This window comes from Notolabrus celidotus, chromosome 1, assembly GCF_009762535.1.
Source record: "Notolabrus celidotus isolate fNotCel1 chromosome 1, fNotCel1.pri, whole genome shotgun sequence".
NCBI classification, from domain to species: Eukaryota; Metazoa; Chordata; class Actinopteri; order Labriformes; family Labridae; genus Notolabrus; species Notolabrus celidotus.
Genome location: NC_048272.1, coordinates 9,870,592 through 9,895,773, shown reverse-complemented (window position 1 = coordinate 9,895,773; position 25,182 = coordinate 9,870,592). Strand labels below are relative to the sequence as shown.

The window sequence follows — 25,182 nt, the reverse complement described above, 5'->3', positions numbered from 1 at the left end:
TATTTAAAGCAGGTGAGAGTAAGGATAGATTAAAAACTCTTTTTTACAAGTGCATACAGAGTCTAAGACTCCACAAGGTCCCATCCAACATAAACTGCTACGTTAGAAATCATTTAGTACTGAATATATAGTACACCAATTTTACTGCGCACCATTGTAACTGGGTGTCCAAATTCTGTGTGTAAAGCATTGACTTTATACAGAGATGGTTAATGTGTCTGCTGTTGTACAAAAATGAGGCCAAAATCCTGCTGTAGCAGGCAGATTGGTTTTAAAGTTTGACCAATGCCCCATCTCTTAAAATGGAGGAGGCGGGCTTTAAGGACTTAACTGCAGCTAGTCAATAGGGAGAGATCAAAGCGTTTAGGTTTCACTTTTTTGTGCTGTCATGTCATCCATTTTTTATACAGTCTATGTCATAAATATCTCAACTTAAATTCCAAAGTTGAACATATTGCACATTGCACTTTAAAGTGACATAGGGACTGATTTTAGACACAGCCGTAGCCCTGCCCCTTACCTCCTCTCTAAGACTTGAACTTGTAGCTATAGTTTTGTTTTTGCACAAATTAAATAAATAAGATATAACATGAATGTGAGGCTTTAGAGATGCTGCTAGGTATGGTTGTGTTACAGTTGGAAAGAGTGAGGCCTACTGGTTGCTATGCTGATGCTAAGCTAAGATGACAGTCTTCTAGCTATATATTTGGCAGACAGCCATGAGAGTCGTATCACATTTTTGGGTCAAAAAATGTGTCATAACATGTTAAAAAGTATCACAAAATGTTGAATTGTTGTCAAATTCAAGAACTCTGCACTTGTTCTTGCTGTTCTAAAAGTTTTAGCATGCAGTAACACTACACGAATATTCAGTACATTATTAATGCTAAAAGCTCCATTCTTTCCTCTGCAGGAGAACACGTCAGACTGTGGACGAGGACACTCTTTCCGTCCATCCCTCTACACTTTACTGCTCCTCCAGCTGCTCCTGCTCTACCCTGCCGTCAGCCCCCTCGTCCACTCACTACTACATTAATTCCATTCTGCTCCGCTTCACTTCGTTTTAACCCCTCCTTTACCCAACCTGAAACCCTCTGACCCCACCTCCTCTCCCCTCAGCCCTTCCCTTGTTATAGTCATAGGTTAAAATGGGACTTCCAACCACAGCAAAACGGAAGCCCTGAGCGCCGCGCTACCCAGCTCGCTTCAGTTTGTGTCGCTTAGTGACAACTGCCGGACGTTTTGTGTCCTCAGCCAGTTAACCTTCATCTGCAGGAAGAGGCACCACCATGGTGCCGCTCCACCTGGATCATCAGAGGCTATGCCAGAAAAGAGAAAACAAACCCCTCCGCGATCACCCCACTCCTCCGGCCCAAAGAAGGGAGGGGACAGAGGACAGGTGGACGTCCTCGTCACAGGCCTCCCACCTCACACAGACTGGAGAGTCGAGGTTGTCTGTCTGTCAGACAGACAGATAAACAGGGAGGAGTCTTCTCCTCCTTCTTCTCTCCTCCATCTCAGAGTCTCAACACTCTGTCATCCACCCTTGGTCAGAGGCTGTGGACCATTCAGCCGCCTATAGCCACCATAAAAGAAAACAAAATGAAAAAAAGAACTGTCACGTATACAAAATGTCAAGTATAAACCGCTGAAGTGATGAGTATTCCAAACATACAGTGTATTTAGTTTTTAATTTGAAAAGGAAGTCATTAGGTGTTATCTTAAAAAGACATGAATTAATTTATGCACTATATCTACTTGCCAAAATGAGATAGACTTTCATGTGGTCTTATTTTTATAGCCAAAACACAAAGGAGGAAATGGCTTCTGATTTAGATTCAGGATAAACCATGAGAGGAAGAGGACACACTCAGAAACTGAACACTGATTCATTTTGTGCTGCGCCTAATAATAACAGATTAATGCTTTTAAAAGATGTCCACTGAGGATTATTGTAATTACATGATGCTAATCGCATTTCATGAAGTGCTTTTCTCTTATAATATCTATTTAAGGCGAGTGCTTGGTGACAGCTGCAAAAACATGACTCGGTGTTTGGTTCCTGCATACTTCTTGATGTCGTGTTCTCCTTCCTGATCAATCGGCCATTCTGACCTCTGGTTTGGACTGATGTTAAAAAAAAAAGAAATCTCTGTGCTCTCTGAAGCTCAGCTCACCTCTGCCAGTCTTCATGAGGCTTCTCCAGTAACCTCGACTAACGCTCCTGATCTGGATTTGTAAATGTGCTTTACTTCTGTTCACAAACAGACACAGCGAGATCTCTGCCTCATGACCTTCTCATAGTCGTTCCAGGTGGGTTTTTACTTCTTCTTTTTTATTATTTGGGCTTTCTTTCTTCTTTGGACTGATGCTTTTTAAAACTTCAAAAACCATTCGCTGCTGGGGTATAGGGGCTTATCGACAATTTCCAACAAAAGTGCAGAAAGAGGCAACTAAATATGGTGATGACGTGCAGTAGTAGTCTGGTTATAACCTGTCACAGTTTCTCATTTGATCATTATGATGTGTGAAAAGTCATTTAGACTCCCATGTTTAGGAGCCACTCTGTTTCATAGTGCCTTGATGCACTTCGTATTGGACCACAACAGCTGTTTAAGAGTAGAGTTACTGTATAGTATCTTTATAAAGCAGCCGTATTCAAGGCTTTGGCTTGTGAGACTGAATCTGTTAGCTATAACAATAGCTTTACACAAAGTTTAATGTATCCTCCCTCCAGAGCCACCTGACTGCCATCATATGGAGTTACTATACCGTATCTTTACAGTGCCACGTAAAGAGCTACGATACACCTTCAGTATACAGCAACTTAACTGGCCATAGAGCGTTCTTAGGGCCACCTGTAGTTCTGCCTGATCTGTATGTGTTTGTGTGTGTGTGTGTGTGTGTGTGTGTGTGTGTGTGTGTGTGTACGTTTGCATTAAACAGCCCTCAGAGGGAATGTCTTTTAAATGAGTTTGTGTGAGGGATGACAGTTGTGGTAGCAGAGCTGTTTTTTTCTGCCCCTATGTTGCAAACATACAAAAATCCTGTGTTGTTGTGGTTTTTGGGGAAAAAAAGGTGGTGGGGGGGGGGGGGTGGGGGGGGGGGTGTTTAACTGAAACAAAAATAATTCATCTTAAAACTTCAGTCTGCGTAAATATTAATCTTTACAGAGCAGAGGTGTCTAAACGAATGTGTAGTTCATCAGTGTTTTCTGCTTCAGATGCAACATAGTAAACAAAGCCTCTCAAAATGCCTTAGTGTTCCTCAGCACGGAGCTCTGATATTGTTTCCCACTTCTCATCTGCACTCTTTATCTCACGCACACACAAAAAGAAATCCTCCAAAAACACACACTCCCCCTGAGTTTTCTTGGTGTTTTCTGCAGTAAGTGTAGTGAGCTCTGATTTCAGTATTTTTACGTCTTGGAATGATTCGTTATTGATCGATGCCTGTTTGATTTTAAAAGCTTAGAAAGCAGGTGGGAGTGTTAAATTTTACACACACACAAAAAAGAAAAGAAAAAGGCCTTCAACCTTCGATGTTCACACCCACCCACAAATTTCACTGTATTGCTCAGGTGGGAGGATTTACACGACGATTTGAACCATAACTACACACTCTGTACAGTTGTTGGTACTATTTGATGTGACAAACATGCTGGCACAGTACCTGCAGCGAGGCAAATGCTAAACAAATCTGAAAATTTCAAGTTCAGCTCCTATTGATGTTTGTTTTTCCAAATTCAGCAGGCAGTTTAAAGTAATCTGACGCTGGCTGCAGTTTGACTTTCCCAGCGTTTGTTTGTCTCTGTCCTGTGCCATTGATTCCGTCTGTATATCCCAATTTTCACTGTCTGTAAATGAGCGCTACACGTGCCTGTGGAAATGTACCCCCTGCAACTTCCTCTCTTTTCCTGACCTCTATGCGCACACTGAATATGTAGGCCTACAGTTCTTTTGCACCTTCAAACACACACAGCTGTAAGCAAACATTTAATGACACGTATTCAAGCCCAGCGGGGAGATGTAACACACTAGGCAGAAGTAAGCCAAGGACTTCCCGGTGTGCTTTTATTTTGGCGAGGGGGCAGAATGTCAGAGGAAAGCTCAGGGAGTGGGTCTCCACAGAGCAGCACGGGCCTGAAGGTCTCAGAGGATTCATGTGTGCAGCCCGATTAAAAGGGGACACACAACTTCTGTGGTTCAACAAATTTACTTTTGCCAAAAAAAAAAAAGAAAGAAAATTGGGCCAGCATGGGGATGAGAGGGAGGTGTCAGCTTTAGGACAGGACCCTGAAATAAGTGCGGGGGACGGTTTTCATAAAGCCTCTTGCCTCCTCCCGACCCTCGCTGCATCTGTGTTGGTGCGTCTCTGTGGGAAAGACACGTGTGTATGTGATTCTGTAGTCTGTAGTCTGGTGCTATGTGACCATGTTTGACAAAGTGTGTGAAAAAATAACAGCAACATTTAGAGAAAAAAAAGAAGAAAATCAGTCAAATTTAAGTGAAGTAAAAAAAAAATATATAAGAATACAGCACTGTTGATAAGTATGAGATCTGAAGTCGAAATGTTTTTTTATTTAGTTTGATTTTTTTTATTTTTTTTTATTTCCTGTGCGTGTGAGTGTGAATGTTGGTGTGCGTGAAAGATTTAGCTCCTTCTTTTCTGGGCACTGGTCCATGTCGCTCCATTCTTTTGTACAGATGAAGCTAAAAAAAAAGAAGAGGGCAAAATTTGTAAAATATTGTGTCTGTGACTCCTTGTAAAATATTTTCAAATTGTTTATTACAGAGAATCAGTTATTAAATAATGTTCATATTTTTCACTTCATTTCTGGGTGTGGTGTTTCATTTTTTCAGTCAGACATGGGTGGAGATCGGCCGTTTGTTTGTGTTACAATTTCAAAGTCCTCTGTGTCATTCTCTCTGGGCCCTCACTCAACAGAGATCCTGATAGTTTGACAGATTTCTAATGAACATCGTATTAAAGTAGACAGCTAGGTTTTTAAAGTTGGGTTGTACAAGGTACTTGTCGAGAGTAAGTGCACTACATATGTTACTTAATGGTCAGCATGCTTTCAGTCAGGAGAAGCCTGTAGAAAGAGCCACCAGTACCATGTACTCTAACCATGATGAAACAAGACACTGGGAGAGAGGGCTTAGTGCAAGGGAACACTTGTCGCTTAGTGTGCTCTTAATTTAAAGTTGGAAACATTTTCACAGGTTCGTTCTTCTCCAGGTCAATAATTCATGAACCAAACATTCCTATTACAACTCTGCGACCATATTAATATAGAAAGGGAACTACAACCTAGTTTTCATCAGTACGAGCCGTCCTGCAAGCTCGACATCATACATTTGTTGCAATGCTCAACTGGCTGAGACTCTCAGGAGTTTCTCTGGATCTTGCATAAGATTCTCAGGATTACCCTCCATTCTTTTCTCTGTGCTTTCACAGTGAGTCGAATGCATTAGCTTAATGGAAAGGTGTAACTACTTTTTCCTGATTATGTGCCTCATTCTTAATGTTTTATGTAAGGTCGTTGTATTATTGTGATCCCACTTGGTGCTCCATAATGACCGAAACATTTGCTTAAATGAAAGTTGTCCAAAATGATTTAACTGTAGTTTTGTTTTGAACAAATTAACATCAATTTCTCATCTGAACCCCTCCCTGATTCTTTCAAACTTTGATACTTTCAAACTCTCACCCCTCATCAGAAAAGTCTTGATTCAAGTTTTATCACTGACATTACTTAAAAAGTTAAATCAGGTCTTATAGGAAGTTATCTGCTTAAATTTCTCTTGAATCAAAAATGTGTCAGTCAATAATTTGCATCTGTACTGAGAGAATCTTCACAGTGTGTTCAGGAAGTCTGTCAGAGCTTTGTGCCAGGTGTCTGGGTCGTCCAGGTAACAGGGGTGACCCGCTCCTTTCATCACCACCACGCTGTGATTGGCCAGATTGCTCAGGTTGCGGAGCGACAGTTCTCCCAGCTGAGAGTCCTGGTCTCCGTAAACAATCAGTGATGGGACCTGGAGGAGACACAGGGGAGATACAGGAGACATAGAAGGAGAACCTTCAGATGAGCTATGTCAGGGCGACTATGTTTTTTAATTAAAACCAGTTCAGTTCTTTTTTTATTTTGAAACTCAACCCACAGGATTATAGAAGTGTTCTCATTTTGACCCCATGTTTGCAGACTTAAGAGAGGTATTTTTAAAATTAAGTGTGGCGCTCTTTTAGTTCATTATGTGTGATTCATTTATATGTCTAGACGTGAGAAGAACAAAGAAAAATGGATAAGAGTAGAAGAACAGAAAGAAACAGGAAGACATCTTTATACAACAAAAAACGCACTTTCTATTTCAAAGCAAAAGTCCTAAAGTTTGAGATTTTTAGGACAAAAATAAGACAAAAATAGTTCCAATCAATGCAACACAGAGCATACTCATACTTTTAAGACACCATCAGTTATGTTGTGAGCCTCCTGCACAGCCACAGTCCATTAGGTGTATGAGGTAACTGTACTGATAATAACAAAGTAGTCCTATTAGACTCTTATTTTTAACATTTTAAATCTTGTACAGACAAATCTAACGCAACCTGCTAACTATTATTTCATGAACCTTTAAACTCTCCATTTTTATTTTTACTACTCTCTCTGTTCAGTTATGTAGTTAGTTTTTCTGCTAAAGATATTTTCCCCCAGTCTTGAAAATGAAGCCATCATGATGCTCTCACCCTTATATGCATTCCTTCTTTTTTTTCTTCTTTTTTTTGGGAGCAAAACTTATTTTGGAAAAAAAAAACACATCTCCTTCATGGATAAAGCACCTTCACATAGTTTGCCATCTAAGATATTATTAAATTGGTGGGAGCTGGATGAAAGCCAAGAGCATCTCTGAAAGTATCAAGTGACATGATATCTGCTCCTCTTGTGTTTGCATCTTAAATCCAGCACAAAGAGAAGAGCGTGTGGAGAATGGGGCTGACATTCACGGTCCCTTGAGTTATCTATTAAAAAAGAGCAAAGGAGGAGCAAACACGGTGCTGCTCAGCAGGAATATAAAGTAGCGACACATCAGACTGTACCTTCACACTCTGGTATTGCTCGGCTGTGAATTTGTCGGTGCAGATTGGAGCCACGGGGATGTAACCCCGGATCAGATCCTGGTGCTGCGTGAGGAAGGGGAGGGAGTACATCCCACTGAGGGAGGGGCTGATCACCACCACTGGGCTCAGACTGAGCCGCTCACACACCTCCTTCAAGAAACCTGCAGGGGCCAGTTCTCCCACCGCAGCAGGGGCCTCTGCTGACTTTGACCGACCGAGCCCTGTGAATAAAGGCGTGACACATGAAGAAGAGACGCATGAAAGCTTTACAACTTCCATTTTCCCCCATGTGTTCACACCAGCACACGGCTACATCAACTACCTTAAATTTGTCCCCTATACAAAATCTTCCTATAAGTTCAGGGGTTAATCCAGGAGCATCACATAAAGCCTCTTAGGCTGTCTCCTCGCCTATGTGTTCAAACTAAGGCTTTCATGGTAGTTACAGTCACAATACAGCACATGTGCACTTCAGTTACCATGGTTATGCTTCACTAGTATCATCCTTTAATGTTACTTGACAGTATTGTTGTCAGTGTTAGCTAGCTTCTCCAAACTGGACAACAAAGAGAGAACAAAAGAAGAAGACACACTAGAAAGAAGATAAGAACTGTTTCTTTGAAGAGTATAGCAGCACAAGTATGTCATCTAAACTATATTTGGCACTTTAAGATTTTTAAGACAAACGGTTGAATATATAATATGAATATATATAAATACGTTTTCTAAGAAGTTGTGTGTTGCCTAAACTGTTGTGTTACACAAGTTCTTTTACGCCTTCATCTTTTTATGGTACACTTAGACATTGAGGGGTTTTCCTTTGCAACTTAGTCATTATGCTTCTTCTTATAAACCCCAGTATACAGAAACTACGACTGAATAATCTGCCTTTCTGATTCTGTAGTTTTCATCGTGTCGAAATCATCTGGAGAAAAATATCTGTACATCCTTTGGGACAATTTGAACAGGAAAAACCAAAAACTAATTCGGTGTATCTTCAGTTTTGCCAGTGTCCCAACAAGTAACAATCTATCTGTCCTGAATTTGTCTGACAAGGAGCCCATGACTGCAGACGTTCTGTTCTGCTTTGATCCAACCTCTTCCCATCAGACTAACCTGGCAGGTCGATGGCGACCGCTCGGCAGCCCTCTTTGGCCAGAGTGTCCAGAGTGCCAATGCTGAGCCAGTTTTCTGAAGAGAAACGGATACCATGAAGGAGTAAAACTGACATCCTCGTCTCCCTCAAGGACGGTTCACTTTGTCTGAAGAAGAGCGGCGCTGTGCAGCTCTGCACCTGAATGCTCCCCTCTGAGAGCTTCACAGCTGACATCCTAGACAAAAACACACAGCACAAAACTGCTTATTTCACACGCTTTTAACTTATCAGAACACACATAATGAAGCCTATATTTCTACTTTTCAGCTATTTTTTACTATTTACTTAAGTTTAAAAACTTTAAAGCTACAGTGGGGAGTTTTTAGCTGGTTATAAAACAGACTGAAATTTATACTGATGCCTCTATCTGATCTACAAAAGCAAATGAGACCATCAGAGGAGGGATGTTTGGCAAAAGGTATTCGGTTGGAATTGAACCATGACCCTCGCTTCAAGGACTATGGCCTCTGTACATGATTTAACCTCTAAGCCTAACCAGTGGCACATATGCAGGCATTTTTTTTTATCCTTTAAACTTCTACAATGGGTTAGGTGTCAGACAAAATGATAAAGAGAAGGCTGGAGAAACAGCCTTTCCACAATTTCCATTTCAAAGACTCACAGTTAGTGACAAAAGACACTTACAAGAAAGAAGGATGAGATTTTTCAATTAAGAATGTATTTTACTCATGTAAAGGAAAAAATCAGCAAACAGATAAGAGGTACTGATTTGGCCACAGGGGGGCGCCAAATTTCACAAAGACCAAAATTCCTCATAGAAGCTTTAATAAAGACTTTATTCATCTTTTTATTAAAAATTGATGATCTTACCAGCACTATTTCATGAAAATAAAAGCAGTTACACCTTTAACAGCTGCGATATTTATATAATGATCATTTTAAAGCATTATAATTATAGTAGAAAATGTATGACAAGCATTATTTTAAGCGTTTTGTCCTCTTTCCTGCTTAAATTGTAAATGAAGTGCCTAATCTTAACTGAAAGAGTCTTCCACAACTCTTCATAAACATCTATTAAATATAGACTGCTTACAAATGCTAATGTTGGTGACCTAAAGTAAACTTTACACTTTAATATATCAAAAAGATCGTCCCTCATACGGTAATGGCTTACAATCGTAAAAGATGGAAATACTCAAGCACAAGCATCTCTGATGATCAGTTTCCCCCACTGTCCCTCAAAGTGATTAAATGTGGCTTCATTTAGCTGGTCTGCAGAAAATTAGCCTACCTATACGAGAATGAGACTGTGTTTCCTGTGCCATTATGAATTAACGTACTGCTACAGTTGCTTTTGATAAAACTGTTCACTAACCCTAAACTTATGAGTCATCCGGCAAAAAGAAAGGCAGAAAACTCATTACATTTTCTATATTCAAGGTTTTATTTGAAGGTTAGCTATTATTTTTGTTGAGTTTTTTTTTTTTACTGTAATGAGTAGAATTCACTATTTTTAGATAACTTTTGTCATTCAACTTTTTTATTGCATTTTTTCAGTATTTATTTGTTCACCATAAGTTAACAAATTATATATAAGTAATACAAAAGCAACACAGAGAAGAAAAAGATAATAATAATAATACAAAATATCAATAATAATAATAATAATGAAATAATAATAATAAACAGTACAAACAAAAAAGGAAGGTAAAAAAAAGAAAACAAGGTAAATACAACAAAAATAAATAAGAAATATTTTTAGATTAAAAAAAAAAACATTCTGGAAGACATCTCACCACACCCCATTTGTGTCTCGCGACCCCCCAGGGGTCCCGACCCGCACTTTCGGAACCCCTGCTGTAGGCTGAGCTAGAGAAAGGGTCAAGCTTTTAAAAGGAATAACTTCAGTGCATGACAAAGAGAAGACTAACAAACAAATGAAATGAACGCAGCAGCCTCCAAAGTGACCATAGCCTGTTCAGTCAGCACCTGTCTGAAACTCTGTCGACAGATTCAAAGTTAAATATTTATTTATTGTTCTACAAGGTGTTTCTTTCAATTACTCCACATTTCCCTGTCTCTTTATAAAGTGCGCTTCTACTGTAGGCTGTTATGACTACACAGATCACGTGTGTTGTCCGCTTCAGTGTTTGGATAAATAAAGTAGAGTTAAGTAAATGCAAAGCTGGCGAGTTAAAGCGTCGGACCGAAGTCCACATTAGATCATTTTATTTGTGAAATCGAACTCAAACAAACACGGAGAGAAACTAATCCACCGTCTTCTTCTTACCTTCCTGCCTGCAGTCTAAAACCAGGATCAACTTCTGGACCAGCTGAACTTTCCCTTGATATCCCGGAAAACTGCAGAAAATAAAACACGCTGTAAAATTATTCTACTGACGTCTAGCGTCTGTACAGGGAACTGCTTTAACAGCAACTGCTCTCTTACTGTGTTTGAAACGAAGAAAAACACTGAAATATCTTTCACAGTGACTATTTGTGGATCATGAAAGAGTAACTGAACAGGCTGATGTGCCACTCTTCATTAATGATTGATAAAGGTATTGATCAGCTATGTTTTAGGGATTAGGCCTCTGTTTGAGTAAGGGCTCAGTGTCCGCATAAAGGTGGATGTGTCCAAGTCTCTCTTCATGTTTTCGACGTTTTTCTGCCTGGGTTTTTTTACTCTATGTTGAACTGTTTTATCGGTTGTTTTAACTTTTAGTATCCGACATCGTCAGGAAAAGAAAACTCAAGATTTTATTCCAGTTTTATAAATCTGCCTCTGTCGTCTACAAACAATGAAGCTGTTGCTGCTGTGTGCTCTCCTGACAGTCGGACTGACCTCTGGTAAGATTTTTTAACTTTAACTGTGAATTACAATCACATGTAATGTTTTGTTATGACTGTATGCTTCCATTATAAATATCTACATCACTTTAAATGTTAAAAGCATGTTTATGGGTTCATAAAGAAACCAAATAAAATCAATCAACTCTTTACTTTACCCGTTTGATATAATCTTATCACTACATAATATACACTTGTAGTAGTCCTGTGTTGCTGTTCAAGTTTGTTTCTCCTCTCTGCGCCCACATAGTGTCTTGGTCCAAAGGTTATATGTGAGCAGGCTCCTGCCCAAATGTTGCAGGTGGTACCACTGAGCACCTGGGCTCCGTTGTAAACCTGGACTAAACAGAAAGACTCTATCATTAAAGTGTTGTTGTGTTGGGTGTAAACAGGCTACCGCAGTCCCCTCAATGACTTCCAGCGCTCTGAGGGCCGAGAGCTGGTCCCCACTTCCTGGAACTCAGCTCGAGTCCTGCTCTTACCTGGTCTGGACCTGGAGGACTGCGCCACACGCTGCTCACAGTCTCTGGACTGCAGGTATCAAACATACGATTACTTCAGTACAGCAGGTTGTGATCCTCACAAGCCACCTTTGTGCAAAAGGAATTGATAATGGAATTACAGTAGAGTTATATCTGTTTTAAAGTGAATAACCTCTGAAGTTGCAGAGTGGCTACAGAGTTTTTAGATATCAGTGTGTAAACTTATTTTTTAACTGTACAGTGACATTGAGGACACTTTCATTTACATCCCTGTTTCCATTCAAAATGAGCTTTTTTACTCAGATACACTGATCAGCCATCACATTATGACTTTGTCAGGTGAAATTAATTTCATTGATAATCCTTTTTTTCAATGTCACCTGTCAGAGGGGGGAGAAAGTGAGCATTTAGTCCTCAAAGTTGACATTTTTGAAGCAGGAAAAATGGACAAGTGTAAAGATGTGAGTGACTTTGACATGGACCAAATTATGATGGCTAGATGGCTGGGTCAGATTATCTCCAAAACTGCAGCTCTCGCGGTGTGATCCTGGTCTAGAGAGATCAGTATCTACTAAAGTGGTCCAAGGAAAGAAAACCAGTGAACTGGCGACAGGGTCATGGGCGACCGAGCCTCATTATTGCCCAAGTCCTGATTGTACAGTCCCATCCAACAGAAGAGCTTCTAGAGCTTAAACTGATGAAAAGGTTAATGCTAGTTCTGATAGGAAGATGTGAAACACACAGAGTATCAGTTTGTTGTGTATGAGGCTGTGTACTGCAGACCAGTCAGGGAGTCCATGCTGACCTCTGTCCACCAGTAAAGGCTTCTACAATGGACACGTGAGCATCGGAACTGGACCATGGAGCAATGGAAGAAGGTGGCCTGGGGAAACATGACAGAGTTGACTTGATATCATTTTAATCCAGCATCTGTGTGATGTGCTGCTCAATGGAGGCCCCACCTGGCAACATCCAGGACTTAAAGGATCTGCAGCTAATGTTTTGGTGCCAGAGGTGCCTTCAGAGGTCTAGTGGAGTCCATGTCTCCTCAGGTCAGGACTCACCTGAAGACATGGGAGGCTACACAATGTTAGGCAGGTGGTCATAATGTTATGGCTGATCTGTGTATGTGTGTAATACCTTCATGATTGTCTGACTACTCATGACTCTTGGTGGCGAGTGTCAAGAATCAAGCTTCTGACGTCCTAGCTGCTTTTTACAACAATGATTTTAGATTTTTGGAGTTTGGGTCCACGGCCTTCTCTTGTTTTTGTTATATCCTTTCAAAATGTTACCACTTTTTCATAAATTCGTCCATCTACTCCAGAGCATTCAACTACGAGACCCGTCCGATTGTCACCTGTAAACACCTGCCCTGGGTGAGAGACGGAAGCAATGCAGAGGTGAAGAGAAACGTGAATTGTGACCTTTATGAGAAGAAGGGTAAGACTGAACGTGCTTCCACTGTGTGATGTTCCAGGAATTCATGAGTGGATGTGTTGTTTGACTTGTTGTTTTTATTACAAAGTCTATGTCAGGAAGTGCATTGTGGGTAAAGGAGAATACTACAGAGGGAAGGTGTTCACCACAAGAAGCGGACTCACATGCCAGCAGTGGTGGTCCAAGTTTCCGCACGATCACAGGTGAGACACTTCCTGAAACATAATATGTTAACCTGCTAAAAGCTGATCAACAGTAAACCAACAAAAACAAGCAGGAAGAAGAGATGTTTGCAGCCAACAAAGCAGACATAGAACTATTTTGTAAAGCTCCACCAGTCAAATTTTTATAGGAATAAAACGTGTTACTTTTAGTGGGTGTATTATGAGATATTCTTTTATTGACTGATGGAGCTTTTCAGTCACTTTAAGGACATGGTTTTAATTATGTGGCCTATAAATCATACATTTTCAACTGTAGGTAGATGTTTTCACCAGACTAGTTCTGATTCACCCACTATAAGCCACAAAACAACAGATACACCAAGTGAAGGATTACTGTGTGGTGACATTTGATCTTCTAAGATATAAACAACACAATATTTTCCTGAGGAGTTGGTGGACAGCAAATCTGAACTAAAAACAGGAGTAATGATTATTCAAGCACAATCAATGTCTCGCACTGGTTGTGTTTGTGATTTCTTTGAACTGATGCTGATAGAGCAAATGATGAGCTGTACTGTCCACAGTAGAAACATCATGTGTAGAGATGTGGGGTTCTTTGGTCGGAAAACACTACTTTCAAAGTGTTCCTTGCAAAATTAAGGATTTAAATCTAAACATTTAAAGTTTGTTTCTTTAACTATTAGATCACCACACTTGACTCAGTAAATTACTTTTTTTTGTTTACTGATGTTTGCTCTGATGCAGCATGGTGCATTTGTCAGGTGGTCACAAATCAAATTTTATTTTATTTTTATGATTTTCTTTGCTTGAGGTCAAAATGATGATACATAGAAAAAATATTCAGCTGATTTTAATTCATATTTATTTAAAAATGGGGATTTTGTTTGCACTTAAAATGACAGTCACAGTAACATATCTATTCCATTGTTTGCAGTGCAGAGTGTGTTAAATAAGCACACATGTTACTGTCCTGAAACATTTAGGCCCTGTTAAATCACTGAAAAAAAATCACACCTCGCTGTGTTTGTTTCAGGTGGACTCCCACAGCTGCTAATGGTCTGGAGTTAAATTACTGCAGGAATCCAGACGGGGATCGAATCGGTCCATGGTGCTACACAACAGACCCTGAGAGACGATATGAGAGCTGCAACATCCCACAGTGCAGAGATGGTACATCACAGTTTATGTAACCATTCTGCATGAAAAGGGTGTAAAAGTGTGGCATTTTATTGACACATCATAAACTTTTGAAAGTACATGTATGGAAAAATAAACGTAAAAATGTACATCATGTTGTGAGAAATTCAGAGACATAAATCACTCATCAATATGAAGTCTTTAAAAAAGACATTTTAATATCTCATGCTTATTAACTCATCTGCTTAAAATAAGATATTTAATCTAAATGACTAAAAACTGAAACAAAGACCTTAAACAAAGAAATGTATTTATTCCTGTAAACTTGATGAAAATGCTCAGTATGTTTTTTTATATATATATATATAAGTTTCATAAAAATACAAATGTAGCATTTTTTCTCCGGCTGTGCTCCGACTTAAGGATGTTGACTTCGGCTAAAGAAAAGGTTGTAATTATCAAATCTACAAACTGAACACAGACTGTGTTTCTCTGTAATTAGACCAAATTGCACAGTGCAGAAGCATTCAGAAGAAATGACAGTTATATCAGCTCCTTTCTAGGAAATTACTAGGTTATCAGGCCCTGTGCAATAAAATGTTTCAGTGTGTGATGTTTTTGTTTGCTCTTCTCACCTCTCTGCCTCTGTGTGTGTGGGTTTGCAGAGGTGTGTATCACATGTAATGGGGAGGACTACAGAGGGCAGGTGGACCACACGGTTAGCGGCAAAGAGTGTCAGAGATGGGACCAGCAGTACCCGCACCAACACATCTACCAGCCTGAGAAGTATCTATTAACATGATTCCTGTATTTAAGCAATTAAAGCCATCGTGTAAACTGATGTTTTGCAGTTTATTCTGAATTAGCATGAAAGTCAGTTTTATACATGCTCTGCAAATTCTCCCACAGCTGCTGAGGGTTTTGTTATTGTGTGTTTATTTCAGATATCCTGATAAGAGTTTGGATGATAACTACTGTCGTAACCCTGACGCCTCTCCGGTGCCGTGGTGCTACACCACAGACAGGGAGGTGGAAAGAGAGAACTGTGAGATCAGCAAGTGCAGTAAGACAATATATATTTTTATTTAAAACCACAAGAAATTGTATTGATAACATAACAGGGAATAGAAACAAAAGGCTATAAAAAGGGGAAAATCGTGTAATTATGTGTTTGTTTTATTTCCTTTTTTTACCTTAACTTAAATATCTTACAAAACAAGACATTTAAGAATATCTAGTCAGAAAGGTGGCTGACATTTTTTGACTGCTTGTCGAACAGCTGATTCAAAAATCAAGAATGAATCAGTTTAATAGTCGCCAAAAGGATGTTTTAGTTTTGTACCATTTTCCTTCTCGACTCACACCTTCTTTCTTGTTACCTCTGCTTTGTTTTTCTCATTAGTTTCCTCTTGTACCACAGAGGCCACTTGAGCTAAATTAAGTTGTTATGTGGCATTAAGAGAAACAATTACTGAGTCTCATTAAGCCGCTGTAATTAAATTAAGAAAAATCACCTTTCTGTTGTTTGTGCAGATTACTTCCTAACTTGTGAAAATCTCTTATTTGTGAAACACATGGTCTCAATGATTTTCTTTAAGAGTAGCTGCTGCTAAAGTGTGCAGATGTTGGTTTGTTTACGATTGAAGCCCTGCACTGAGCCATATGCTCTCAGGTTAATTAAAGGTTAATTACTTTATTTCTTTCTTGTTTAATTTCTCTTTCTGCACCTTCTTTTAATCTAATTTACTTTCTATATGTTTTTACTCTGTTCAAACACTTTTTTCTAGATTGGAAGGGAAGCTTTGTGTATTCAAATGTACTTTGAAATATGTAAAGAGGTCTATGACAGAAGGTAATGAGTATTTTCAGCTATTTTTCATTGTTTATTTTTTGGCTTTTAATTGCTTTATTTAGAAAATAAGAAAGTGGAAGGTGAAGAGAACTGGAAAGAGAGAGAGTGGGAAATAACGTGGCAAAAAGCCATGGGTCAGATTTGAACCTGGACCAGAGGACGATAGCCTCCATACATGGGGTGCGAGATTCACCCACTGAGCTAAACAGCTGCCCATGCATGGTTTCATTAACATCATATATTTGTTTAACAAATAGTTATAGTTAGTTATTATCAATTATCTTTAGTCTTATAATTTCCCTTTGTTCCTGCTACTTTAAATGTTGGACTTGCTGAACTTTTAGCTCCAGATCATAAGTAAATAAATAAAGTTGAAGGCAGGGAATCTGTGTTTTCTCCTGGATTTCAACATCAGTTGTTTGAGATAACACTGGAAACTCTGGCATTTCAACTTAGGACAGAGATCACTGTGGACCAAAGTCTATAAGATAGCACCATCTTGTGGTGCAGGCAGAGGTGAGCCAGCCTTCAAAATCTGTCTTCATGATCAACATCATAAATCCAGAAAAAAAGGGGAAACAAAATATTGTATTTTTGTGTTTTTAATTTGGTATCTTTAAGATGACAAAACCCCAGTTTAAGTTCAGGATTTTTCCTCTATCAAGTGCGTTGATCCGTAATTTGTATACATGTCAGAAAATTCCAGTCAGGGAATTTAAAAATTAATCTTTAAATCTGGACATTCAGATACTGAATACAAAAAAATGAATTAAAGATAATAACTAATAAATGAGAGAAATGGTACTCAAAATAGGATAATGGAACAAGTGCAGCTCAAATTTAGACAATCAAGGTTGTACCTCACATGTCCCAGAAGGAGGTAGAAAATATCTTAAGGATCATAAGGATCATAAGAGCAAGTCAAAAACTCAAGAGGACACTAGGCTGAAAGATTTGATACAGATAATGAAGACAAGCTGAAAGAGAGAGAAAAACCATGAGATAAATACAAAAGCTGAGGCTGATGAGGAAAAGGTAACATACAGTCAGGGTGGGGCAGGTACTCATAGTGAGGAAACACACAAAAGCAGGAGGTGAAGTGCTCGAAGAAGAGGAGAGGGGAGCAAACTTGATAATGTAGCACATGACCAAAGGAGCAGGACAACACAAGATGAGATCCTGAGGTTTAAGATGAAGGGAATAAAATAGCATAAGTATATAAGCATACAAAGATCAATAATCATTTATGTCAACCTCTTTTTTTTATCTTGATAGCTGCAGTAGGAGTTAGCTCTTACATGATGATGAAACTTTAAAATGATGATGGTTCCCTCTCGTTGAAATATTACCCATATGAACAAACATGTGCTTGAACAGTTCATTTATATCCTCTTCATTGTAATCCCTCCCTCCAGCTGAGGTGCAGGTTGAGAAGCGTCAGCGCTCCAGCTTCACCACCAACTGTTTCCGGGGTCGTGGGGAGGATTATCGAGGCAAAGTCAACGAGACTACCTCAGGTATCCCCTGTCAGCGGTGGGGTGCACAGTACCCCCACGAGCACCCCTTCTACCCCAACACATACGAATGCAAGTAAGTGACCTGCATGTAAGATGTGCAGTGTGAGAGCAGGTGAAGGTTTATTTTCATGCACTCACAACCTGTTGGTATGAAAGGGCTCGATCTGCTTCACACATGAATATTGATGACAGGATGTCACTGCAGTGGAATATGTTGCAGTCATTTCTCTGCTGACAGTTGACAGCGGATGATAGATGGTCAGAGATCCACATTAACGCACAAGCTGAAATCTGAAAAGCAATGTGGATGTGTAGTGAATATTAGATTTATTTTATGAATGTGAATATTCATCACGTCAACTTTGATCATGAACACTTCAGTCATCAATTATTTGAAGAAGTTACACGAATTATGTCAGAATAATGTAGAAGTCTATGAATAAAACTGGATAGAAAAACAGTTCAGTGGAACTGAGTATATGGAAAATAAATTAAATGTATTTTTAACTGTAAAACAATAAAATCTAGCTACATATGCCTATTATTTATATAATTGGGTAGAAGTAAAAGGTTTGTACATTTTTCAAACTAAAAAGAAATTATTTAACAGTTTTTTGCTATGGTACTATGGGTAATCAACTCTCAATGTCATTTCAGTAACTTTTGCTCAAAATACATAAAATAATGCTCCTTATTTTAGATAACAACTCTGATTCAAATTATTTATACTGGCTGGAAGTATCTAGATATATGAGAAGCTTTTGATCCCTACCATCAACGCAAGATTTGGCTTATTTTTTATAAATATAATTCACTTTTTCTTGTTTTGAAAACAGTGAACACAGAAGAACACTAAATTAAAAAATAAATAAATAAATAATAATAATAATAATAATAATAATAATAATAATAATAATAATAATAATAATAATAATAATGATAATAATAATAATAATAATAATAATAATAATAATAATAATAATAATAATAATACAGAAACAAAATGTATTGTCACATAAAAATAAGTAATAAGGCCATCGATGAAAGGAAGACAAAAATAATTAAAATGTAAAAGTAATAAATTTAGTAATCATTTTGCACAGGGAAAGCACTGGGATCAGTGCATAGCAATTAGTCACATGCCCTTATAACAATCATATACATGGCAAATACAATTCTCATTCCCTATCATCACAAGGAACATGATAGAAGTATCAGATTTGGCTTCTTTCAATTGTATAGATTTACACTGATCATCAGCTTACTTCAACTACTATATTTACTTTGAGGTTTGAATCACTACAGAGTTAAGATCCTGCAAAAAGTCATTCATATAAAAGGCAGAAAATCTAATTTTTTTCATCAGTTGGAGCTTACAAGAGACGAGCACAAATGTAATACTGGAAATAGCCAAAATGTAAGCCTCTTGTCCTTTTTCATCTCTTCGTACACAGTGCAGTATTTATTTTGGTTTTAACCTGTGTCCATGCAGAGCAGTTCAAATGTTTTTTTGTATTTTGTTTGATATTGTTTTTGTGTTTCTGTATCAAAGTGTATGTTGGTTTGACTCTGCTCTTTTTATTCATATGCGTTTGATGTTTTTGAAGTGAACAAATAGGAAGCTGTGTTATGCATAGGTTGTTTTACAGCAGAATAAACCTAACTGCTCCCACCTGACTGTGTGTTTCATCTTGTTCAGAGGTTTGGAGGAGAACTACTGTCGTAACCCAGATGGGTCGGAGGCTCCCTGGTGCTTCACATCTGTGCCTGAGATGAGGACGGCTCTGTGCTTACAGATCAAACGCTGTGCAGATGACATTGAGGCTGAGGGTGAAACGTCTCTTTCTGATTTGAGCAAAAAGAACAAATTAAACTGCAAAATTCAAAAAGCAAACTCAGTGGATATGACCAAATAATAATTTGCTCTTGATAATAACGCCTCCATTTTCAGATTGCTACCATGAAAATGGGAAAAACTACAGAGGCATGGTCCGCAAAACTCGTAAGGGCATCACCTGCCAGAAGTGGAATATAAATACACCTCACCAGACCCGGTACGGCAATCATTTCAGAATTAATAAACCTCCCTCCACAAATAGTCCTACCTACTACTTCTGAGCATGTTTTGAATGTTTAGTTTAGCTAAATTAAGTACACAAAAACAGTAAGTACTGAAAGTATCCTCCACATTGCAAGGAGCAGAAAGAAAGGGAGATTTCCTCAAATGGAAGCATAGAAATTATGATGATGTTAATAAAAAAAGCTCCAGAAGCACTTCACAGAACAAACCTCAAGGTTACATTTTCAACATAATAAAAAAACATGTAGTATTTGGTACGTTCCATGTACAGTGAGGTTTCACTGTATTTTGAGTTGCTTTTAGGGATTATTTGCTTGCAAATAATGTTCATGTTGTCCTCAACTGAGTGGGTTAAGATTTCACACATTGTCAGAGTTGAATGCCTTTTTTATTAAAGAATAAAAATTATACAATTTCTTGCTGCACCTACAGTATTTTTGACATTTAAGAGATACCTAAAGCTTTAAAAACGACATATCTGATATTCTAGGATTAACCCACTGACTCACCCTGAGGCCAATCTGACTGAGAACTACTGTCGTAACCCAGATGGGGACCAGCATGGACCCTGGTGCTACACCACTGACCCCAAAACTGAGTTTGACTACTGTGCCATCAAACAGTGTGGTACACGACTCAGCTTCTCTTTGCCCTTCTTAAAGATCGTCAGGGCAGTTTGTTGCAATGTGTTGTGACAAATGAGCTAGATTGCATGTCATAAATCATCTGTTTCTTGTTTCTCCAACAGCTGGAGAGAGAGTGTCCATGACTGAACCTGTAGGTGAGTTTCTGACAGATAATGAAGCAGCATTGTGAAGTTTTTGTTGATTTCTTGAGATGAAATATCCCCCTTCTTGATGTAAACACAGAGGAGGGGGAGTTCAGTGGGTGCGGCAAGCGAGATGACCGCGTTCCCAGGACAAGGATGCGCATCGTGAACGGGATTCCAGGGAACTCTCCATGGACAGTGAGTCTCAGAGACAGGTGAGTCTAGCAGCTGATGCAGGTTGAGCTGTCCATAAAGACATCAACACTCTTGTGTGCTTCATGTGTATGATCTTCCACCTCTTGTGTGCAGGAAAGGAAACCATTTCTGTGGAGGATCCCTGGTGAACCCCAGATGGGTGATCAGCACCAAGCAGTGTTTCTCCTCCTGGTAATCTTGAGTTTTTTGCAGTGGTAGACAAAGTACACAGCTTCATTACTTAAGTCAAAGTATAGATACCCGAGGTAAAATATTACTCTAATACAAGTGAAAGTTGTTCAGTCAGAGTATTACTTGAGTTAAAGTTCTAAGGTACTTGCTTAAAAATCTCAAAACATTGTATTTTCACAAAGCATGAGTGCAGTCAAGACTACATAGAAGTACATTATGTTAAATTATGTTTATTTAGAAACCATTACTTGAAATCTCTAAAAACTATACCATGGAATAAAAACAGGAACTAAGTTACTCCAAGCACAGACAACTTAGTTTGAAATGTTCATCTGGAATGAACCAAATGTTACATAGCTCAACACTCTTTCTCTGGTTCGACAGTGAACTTTTGTATGTTTGGGAAACAGGGAGAACATTTCAAACGATACGTATCATTCTTCATTTCAAAAACCTCTAACACGGGCTGAAGATATGACCATGGGTGCTCAGGTGAAGGTGAATTATAGCCATCATCACCACCTCTAAATGAACTGCCTGATCTGAGTGAAATTTGCTCTGTGTTTGCTCCACGTTCAACCATGGAGATGCACTAAATACAGGTAGGACTAAACCACTGAGACAAACAGAACTACACAAACACATTTTACTGTCTTAGGGATCAGATTTCAGAAAAGAGAGAAAAAGTAGTGAGTAACTAGAGCATTGATAGAAATGTAGTAGAGTAAAAAGTACAATAATTGTCTTCTGAATGTAGTGGAGTAAAAGTAATAAGTGTCCCCCCAAAAAATAATACTCAAGTAAAGTACAGATACTCAAAACATTTACTTAAGCACAGTACTCAAGTAAATTTACTTTGTTACTGTCCACCACTGTTTTTTTGTAAGGCAAAACAAAGAAGTCCCTGATAGCTTGTTGCCAGTCATATTTACATTTGTGCTCATAAGTTTACACACCCTGGCAGAATTTGTCAATTTTTGGCCATTTTTCAGAGAATATGAAAGATAAGAGAAACACTTTTTTTTCACTCGTGGTTAGTGGTTGGGTGAACCCATTTATTGTCAAACAACTGTGTTTACTCTTTTTATATCATAATGACAACAGAAACTACCCAAGAAATCATAAATTCTGCCAGGGTATGTAAACGTATGAGCACAACTGTACATTGTATGAAAGGTGGCCTCCTCTTGTGGCCAAATTAATTATGACAGGGAGAAATAGAGGAAGTCAGAAAATATGGTAAACAGAGTCGACTTATGTGAGAGTTCAGAGTGGGTGGATGTGTCAAACATTAGACTTTCACCCATGGGACAAAGAATCAAGCCCCATGTGGGTAACAAAGTTAAACATTGAGTTATACATTTGTAATATATTTAAAGGCATGGATGTGAAATTACTTAAACAAGTGCCTTTATCTTATTCATTTAAAGGTACAGTGTGTAGAGATGGGAATATTTAGCAATATATAGCAGTCCCTCCCTTTGTTCACTCCTCCTATTGGCAAAGCAATGGTAGCCTTTGAGAACACTGCTGTGATACATGAGAAGTATGATCCTCCATGTGTCAAGATTTTAATATTTAAACCTTCTATCAATACAAATTATCTTGCCTACAACAACAACTTGTCCCCAGTGGAAGATTGTGTCTTCCAGCTACAGTTGATTCGCACTGTCCTGCTCTACTCTGGGAATCTGTGTTCAGCTGTAGAGTGACCCAGCACTTGGTACTTTGGTAATTATCGTAGTGATGACAAGTTAATTGTTGATGATGATAATGGAAGGTCTTAAATTGTTTGGTTGCTTCCTTGTAGGTGTCCTTATTTACTTTTGTGCATTGCCTTTACACTGCTTGGCAGTACCTACATCCAAATGGACTTGAAGCACTCTGTTACTCGTACTGATCTTGTTTCCTCTTGTCTAGATCTTTGCTTGTGTTGTTCTTGTTCTCGTATGTACGTCGCTTTGGATAAAAGCGTCTGCTAAATGACATTGTAACATTGTAACATTGTAACAAACACTCACACTCACATATTTTGGGTGACCACTTTCTTAATACACAAACACAAATGACCCTCATTAGTTTGCTTGTGCTACTTTAAAAACATGGTGGTGCAAGATAGCTGCCTCTATGGAAGGGGACTGGTTCCTTATGTAGATATAAAAGGCTCATTGTAAGTTTACAACAACTAAAGGACTTTTATAATCAGGTGATTTGTCCATTACAGGTGCCGCTTGTAGTCCCCAATGTTCACATAATTGCAGTATGTTTTTTGGGGGAATCATGAGAGCCTACTGATTCGTTCACTAAGATATGGGAATTGGCTTTTGGAGGATTTTTATGGCCTGCATCAACTGTTAACAGGGTACTTCAGTAGGCTTGAATAGATTCATGATTTACCAAAACCGACCAGTGAATTTTAGAACCACAATTTAAGTGTAAGTATTGAAGTTTAGCCTCACAAAACTGCTACTCGACTTTCAGTCTCTGTGGTAGAGCAGTGTTAAATTGCTTGAGTCCCCTTTGAACACATGAAACAAAATATGTTGTACTGTGTGTATTTCCATGCTTAGGCTCCTTGTGTTCTTGTGTCTAAAGCTACGTGGACCTCCCTGGCTACACGGCCATGATGGGAACACTGTTCCGAGATCCCAGTGAAGGCGAGCCTGGTGTGCAAACCATCCCTCTCACCAAGATCGTCTGTGGACCCTCGGAGTCTCAGCTGGTCATGCTGCAACTTGAATTGTACGAACTGTGAAGTGCATACTTACTCCAAAGAGAGACGCATACAATCAGACAAATGAATATTTTCCCTCTAACTCTTCTCTGTGTAGCCCGGCCCAGTTTAATGAGCGTATCTCTCAGATCTGCCTCCCTCCTGAGCGCTACATTGTACCCGAGGGGACGTCCTGTGAGATTGCAGGATGGGGCGAGACCAGAGGTAAGAACACTCCTTTTGGAAATAACAACTACAATAAGCTTTTCTAGAGTGGCTAATTGCACAATGAATAATATTTAACTTTCTCAGAATAAGAATCTTGTTTCTAACCTTGATGTAATGTTGTGTCCCAATGGGCAATCTATTCAGACTGTTGAGCAACAGATGGTGTTACTATTTCCAGAAGCATCCAACTGTCCAGCTTTCTTTCCTCTTCATCATCATTTTGAAATCATTATCTGCCAACTCATCTTTCTCACCATTCTTTAAGGGACTGGAGATGAGACTGTCCTCAATGTGGCCCACATACCTGTCCTCAGCAACAGGGAATGCAACAAATACTTCAGAGGTCGAGTTCGAGAGAATGAAATGTGTACAAACTCCTTCCAGGGTGGAGTGGGCGCATGTGAGGTAGGTGCCCATGCAAAAGTGTGCATGGTTCAAAGATTTATTGTCCATTTCAAGAACAATGTTATATTTTTAACCAGAGATCTTTGTTATTCAATATTTTCTTGTTAAAAAGTTTAAAATTTTGCCTTTTCTGGATAATAACAAACATCTCTTATAGGAATGAAAGCTTTAAAAGTTCTGAGTTTTAAAAGGTTTTTTTAGTTGTTTTTTTTCCCCTGGCTATTTTCATGTTTTATGCTAAGCTAAACTCACTGGCTTTAGGTTTTGGAATTATATTAACTGCTCTGATGTCAACGCTGTATCAATCTTCTTCTGTAACTCTTAGCAACAAGCTAGCAAGTATTTCTTCAAAACTATTTACTTAATGGTGTTTAAGACTAACACCATTTAGTCCCCAGAATAAATTCAAATCGCCTTAAGTAAAGAGCACAGCTATTTATAAGTTGCTATAAATCAAACACTCTCACCATATGGATAATGGAGGTCGGGCTGTACAAGCTGTGACTGCAACATGTTTCCAACCTCAGCAGTGACACTCAGTCATAACAGAGACAAATAATGACTCCACAGTGTTGTTCCTGTGTGTCTGCAGAGAGACTACGGCGGCCCTCTGGCCTGTCAGAACAGAGAATGCTGGGTACTCGAGGGTGTGATCATCCCCATGAGGCGCTGCGGACACCCGGGGCAGCCCAACATCTTCATCCGTGTGTCTTTCTATGTGGACTGGATCAAGAAGGTCATGGAGATGGCTTAGAGAAAGTTTCTGCCATCGATCAGGGACTGATCAAATACAACGTTGAAGCCCTCAAAACCAAATATTCACAAAATGATGTACATTTTTATCTCCTCTGATGTCTGTCTCTTTTGCATTAAAAATATTAAGAATACAACTAAATTGTTA

At 38.9% G+C, this 25,182-nt stretch overlaps 3 protein-coding genes across 6 annotated transcripts in view; 2 read left to right on the top strand and 1 right to left on the bottom strand.

Annotated features, from left to right (window-relative positions):
• The window catches only part of cacna2d2a (calcium channel, voltage-dependent, alpha 2/delta subunit 2a), a 183,476-nt gene extending 178,653 nt beyond the window's left edge, over nt 1-4,823 (top strand). The window contains 1 exon segment of the mRNA XM_034673948.1: nt 914-4,823. Within this exon segment, the coding sequence (XP_034529839.1) occupies nt 914-1,036 (123 nt within the window). The 3' untranslated portion in view covers nt 1,037-4,823.
• abhd14b (abhydrolase domain containing 14B) lies at nt 4,559-10,615 on the bottom strand. Of its 3 annotated transcripts, none has more exons than XM_034674222.1 (5): nt 10,527-10,615; nt 8,236-8,450; nt 7,099-7,340; nt 5,863-6,038; nt 4,559-4,712 (listed from the first exon to the last, which is right to left on the bottom strand). In XM_034674222.1, the coding sequence occupies exons 2-5, from the start codon at nt 8,447-8,449 to the stop codon at nt 4,598-4,600; spliced, it is 747 nt and encodes a 248-aa protein (XP_034530113.1). In that variant the 5' UTR covers nt 8,450; nt 10,527-10,615; the 3' UTR covers nt 4,559-4,597. The 3 variants fall into 3 exon arrangements, with proteins under 3 accessions (XP_034530113.1, XP_034530130.1, XP_034530122.1); XM_034674239.1 differs by having other exon boundaries at nt 4,601-4,712; nt 5,848-6,038; XM_034674231.1 differs by lacking the exon at nt 4,559-4,712 and having other exon boundaries at nt 4,769-6,038.
• mst1 (macrophage stimulating 1) lies at nt 10,087-25,171 on the top strand. 2 transcript variants are annotated; one of them, XM_034674133.1, is made up of 19 exons: nt 10,088-10,797; nt 10,962-11,086; nt 11,479-11,623; nt 12,896-13,011; nt 13,097-13,211; nt 14,227-14,363; nt 14,996-15,116; nt 15,275-15,393; nt 17,598-17,772; nt 19,399-19,529; nt 19,651-19,753; nt 20,270-20,406; nt 20,528-20,560; nt 20,649-20,763; nt 20,858-20,935; nt 23,531-23,677; nt 23,767-23,873; nt 24,142-24,281; nt 24,874-25,171. In XM_034674133.1, exons 2-19 carry the CDS (start codon nt 11,038-11,040, stop codon nt 25,033-25,035), a joined length of 2,130 nt encoding a protein of 709 aa, XP_034530024.1. In that variant the 5' UTR covers nt 10,088-10,797; nt 10,962-11,037; the 3' UTR covers nt 25,036-25,171. The 2 variants fall into 2 exon arrangements, with proteins under 2 accessions (XP_034529945.1, XP_034530024.1); XM_034674054.1 differs by having other exon boundaries at nt 10,087-11,086.
• Nucleotides 25,172-25,182: the final 11 nt, after the last annotated feature.